This window comes from Malania oleifera, chromosome 5 (genome assembly GCF_029873635.1).
Source record: "Malania oleifera isolate guangnan ecotype guangnan chromosome 5, ASM2987363v1, whole genome shotgun sequence".
Lineage (NCBI taxonomy): Eukaryota > Viridiplantae > Streptophyta > Magnoliopsida > Santalales > Ximeniaceae > Malania > Malania oleifera.
Window position 1 is genome coordinate 87,851,028 of NC_080421.1, and position 4,409 is coordinate 87,855,436.

The 4,409-nt window shown below is 44.5% G+C and overlaps 1 protein-coding gene across 1 annotated transcript; it reads right to left on the reverse strand.

Annotated features, from left to right (window-relative positions):
- Window positions 1–434: 434 nt before the first annotated feature.
- LOC131155386 (3-hydroxy-3-methylglutaryl-coenzyme A reductase-like) lies at window positions 435–3,731 on the reverse strand. Its single transcript, XM_058108472.1, has 3 exons — window positions 2,362–3,731; window positions 1,159–1,505; window positions 435–1,057 (listed from the first exon to the last, which is right to left on the reverse strand). Exons 1-3 carry the CDS (start codon window positions 3,572–3,574, stop codon window positions 815–817), a joined length of 1,803 nt encoding a protein of 600 aa, XP_057964455.1. The 5' UTR covers window positions 3,575–3,731; the 3' UTR covers window positions 435–814.
- Window positions 3,732–4,409: the final 678 nt, after the last annotated feature.

Sequence of the window (4,409 nt, forward strand, 5' to 3'; positions counted from 1 at the left end):
TTCTTATTTTTTGGACGAAAAATAAACAAATAATAATATTTCCTCTTCAATGTAATCTTCTTTCGCCCCTATTTAGATAGCTTATTAAGAATGATTTATAGAAGTGAAAAAAAATAAAAATGAAACTAATTAAAGAAAATTTAAAAATTGAAAATATTTTTTTCCATAACAATTGTAATTTGTAAGTAGCAACTGTTCCATAATGAAAACATCCTGTGATACCAGTTACGGTTGTGAAATTTCTTTCTTACCGAGTTACTCAGTTAGTAATGTGTAACGGACCCATATTCAAAACCTTGCTATATGCACAAGGCGTGCACTACTCTTATTTAATTGGTGCATAAAGGCGTCTTTTATTTTAATCATTAATTCCAAAGGTCCAACATTCAATTTAACTCAAGTTCTATAAAAATAAGCTATGCTGGTCCATAAAATAAAAGCATGAAAAACTTTGAATTAATTTATTGAATCTCAGATGAGATGTCGCTGCTATTTATAGAAGTATGCAGAGTCCACCTCCCCATTTAAAAAAAACAAAATAATTCTAAAAATTTAATCAAGGATTGAACTGCCGTCCTCCCCAACTTTTCAAAGCTTGCAAAGTTATCTAACATGGTTTGCAGAAGGAAAAGAATACAGATAGTTTTGCATCCTTTACTTGAGTTGGATAAATTTTACCCACCCAATTTCCAAGGCCGCCTCTATCCACACCTTGCTAGGAAATCCTATTTGATTTTCTGCAAATTATTTTATACATCAAATTGAGGGCTTGAAAGTATGAGACCCTCAAGCTAGGGATAGGCTCTTATTCTTGTTAGGTAGAAGCTTTGGAGACATCCTTGTTGGATCTATTATACTTCATGTGACTCTTGACAAGGTGCCCAGCAGCAATTGCAGACAAAAGGGAGAGCTCCCCAGCAAGAACAGACCCAGCTACGACGGTGGCCAGCAACCTCGCGTTCGATCCCGGCAACTCTCGGTTCGCACCCTTCACCCCAAGCAGGTTTAGACAAGCTGACTGGGATGCAAGTTGGGTGCCTCCTCCAACCGTACCCACCTGAGAGAAACATAAAAAAATCAGCACCGTGATTTGGTATTGAGTTAAGGTTGACATATGTCATTGACATAAGGAATGTATGAAGTTGCAAAATCAGGTACCTCAACCGAAGGCATGGTGACCGAGACGTGAAGGTCTTTTCCATCATTAACAGCTTCCATCATTGTGATACAGTGGGAACTCTCCACATTCTGTGCGGGATCTTGGCCCGTGGCTATGAAGACGGCTGAGACGATATTGCTGGCGTGTGCATTGTAGCCTCCGAGAGCTCCAGCCACAGCAGAGCCAGTAAGGTTCTTAAGCATGTTAAGCTCAACAAGCGCAGCGACGTTGGTCTTGAGGATCTTCTTCACCACCTCCTCCTTGATGATAGCCTCGCAGACAACTGACTTTCCCCGCCCTTCAATCCAGTTTACAGCAGCAGGCTTCTTGTCCGAACAGTAATTTCCTGCCCAATTCAATAAAAGAATAGGAATCCATCAATTGTTGAATGGCTTCAATTGAATAGAAAAACTCAAGATCAAAATGTCAAAAGTGAATCCATTGATTATGCACACCCCAACCAGACACTCTTCTAGCTTGCATGCATTAGATTATAATATCAATGGCTTGCAATCAGCAAGTGTGTTTTGTTACTGTTTGACATATTTTGTTGTCTCTAAACCTAACAATTTAAACTTTTAGCTTTTAGGTACAGCAACATCTATCATGATATAAGAATCATAGTTCCTACGAGTGGGTTTTAGATTCTAGTCTTATTGTCCGTACAGGAGAGTGCTGAAACTTGACTATGCATTGTGCCCAACACCTTACGAGTGTCGCTTTTCAAATAAAAGTGTTCCCTAAAGATAGATCAATCTAATAAATGATAACTGTTCCTTTTATATTAAAAAGAAAAGGGAGAGACAAAACAGAGAGAGATTCTCCGATCCTTAATATTATTTAGACAAGTAGAGAGAAATGAAAAGAACAAAAACAGTTCTCTCACATATAGTTTCTTTTCCTTTCAATTTTCTCCTTTTCTCTCTATTTTTTTCATTTAATTTATAAAGGACAATTCAAACAAGTAAATTTAAAAGCAAGAGTCCTTTTTTTTTCCCCTCTAAGGTTCAGAAAAGTCATTTTCCTTGATGTGAATACCAGAGAGGAGGTTGCAAGCAATGGTTTGCACAAGTTATATTATATTTAAAAGAGGTCTTGATTTTGAATTTAGTGTGAAATTTTATCAAATTTTGTTCAAAATTTTTCACTCCCAAAAGCAAAGTTAATAAAAATAACAGATAATTAATTAGGAATTAACTTACCGGAGATGCCAATGACATCCATGTCAGGGAAATCAGTCTGAAGGAAGTCCAAAACATTCTGGACGCCTTTGGACACCATGTTCATTCCCATAGCATCGCCGGTGCTGCAACAGAACCTTACGTACAAATTCTTCCCCGCAATCGCACACTTAATGTTCTGCAGCCTCCCAAACCTGCTCGATCGGTTAAAGACAATGGCCAATGTTTCGAAATTTAGAGGACTCTCCAAGAAGAACTTCAACTCGGCCGCCCTCTTGGCCGTCCCGAACCGCACGAGGGGGGCTCTCGCCATGCCGTCCCTGTACACTATGCTGGTGGCCCCGCCGGAAGCGTAAATTGCCTTACACCCCCTGTTCGCACTCGCCACCAAACACCCCTCCGTCGTCGCCATAGGCACCGAATACTCTTTCCCGTCAAGCAAGAGAGGACCCGCGATCCCCACTGGAATCTGAACGTATCCCACCGTCATCTCGCAGCACTGCCCCAGTATTGACTCGTAATCTAACCCCTCCAGCGGCAGTCCGGCGAGGGACTTCCCCGTTATCCTCTGCAGCGCCTCGCGGCGGATTGCGGCTGCGCGCTTGCAGTCCCCGAGCTTGGATTCCAGGGAGTAGGACGGCGTGGTTCCCGCGACTACCGATTTGATGATTTCCTCGTCCTCTTCGGAAGAAGGGGGGGAAATAATGGGAGGAAGAGGGTCGACCGCCTTGGGCTTAGGAGAAGCAACGTTAACGGCGCAGTCCACGGCGGCGGCGCATGGGGCAGCGCGGGAGTCGTCCTGGAGGATGAGGCGGTTGTGGTCTTCTGCTTCTTCTTCTTGCTCTTCTTCTTCGTCGGAGGAAGCGCGGGGGGTGAGTAGGGAGTATTGGAGGAAGTCGAGGCCGAAGAAGCCGAGAAGGTAGATGAAGGAGGCGAAGAAGGCGAGGATGGCGAGCATCTCGGAGAGAGTGACGACGTGGAGAGGGGTGGAGGTGCGGATCTTCTCGCGCCAGCGGGTGAGCAGGAAATAGACTACAGAGAAGAAGAGGGTGAAGAAGAGCGCGTTGGTGATGAGATAGAGCGGCAGAGGCAGCGCGTCATCGGTGGCGGAGGAGACTTTTAGCGGGGAATCTTCGCAGTGGTCCTTCGGGTGGCGGCGATGGAGATGGTGTTTTTGGATGGTAGAGTCGGCGAGATGGGTGGCTTTGGTGCTGGATCGCCGGCGGACATCCATGGCTGATTATCCGGCGGCGATGTCAGGTGGGGTGGGTTAGTATGAGAATTGGACAGCAGAGTTGGGGGTGGAGGTAGAGTTGGAGCTTGGGAGGGAGTGAGAGAGATGGTGCTCGTAGTGGTATTTATAGGATTTGTAAAATGGCGAGGGTAGCAGCTCGCACGTCGTAACTCTGTGGCCCCATTAAGTCTTGGCACGTGTTTGGTTAGATGGTCAAAAAAATACAAGTGACGGGCATGGAAGATTGCCACGGTGGTCTCATTTCAATGAGATCCCGCCGGCGCATCCATCCGCGGACCACGTTTTTTGACCGGCTCTGCTAAGAAAGCATAACCATACAAAGGATGAAACTAAAAACAAAAGGAGGCGAAGAAATTAACAGCGCTATCGGGTGCGGGGTGGGCCCCAGCCGGAGGGCTAGCGGTCGATTTTCGCGTTCCCGACCGTGGCTGGGATGGAATGGCTTCCTTTCCAGGAAGACCCCGTGAGGTCTGACGCATGAGAGCGCCACGCGTAAGCCGAGGGTGGGCTTGCGCTGGGTAATCGCCAATGCAAGTACATCAAGGAGCGGGAGCGGGGGGCGGCAGCTCTCCGGTTAGTCCTCGGTCAAAAGTCTAATAAAGAAAGGGTGACAGTATTTTAACCATTCAAATAATAAAAATAATTAGGTATGCAAAAAGGTGAAGTGATTGGGCGTAAAATAAAATTAAATAAAATTAAAAATAATATGCTAAATATTGAAAAATCTAAAGATAGATTCCATTTCATTTTATTCTTACTTATTAAATATTTGAAGAAGATGCGGAGTAATTTTTAACTCTCTTTCTTTCCTCAT

Coding starts and splice junctions, on each gene's coding strand:
- LOC131155386 (XM_058108472.1), bottom strand. CDS start 3,574: ATGGATGTCCGCCGGCGATCCAGCACCAAAGCCACCCATCTCGCCGAC. Junction 1,506..2,361: donor GGATGTCATTGGCATCTCCG/GTAAGTTAATTC, acceptor TGAATTGGGCAG/GAAATTACTGTTCGGACAAG. Junction 1,058..1,158: donor TCACCATGCCTTCGGTTGAG/GTACCTGATTTT, acceptor TGTTTCTCTCAG/GTGGGTACGGTTGGAGGAGG.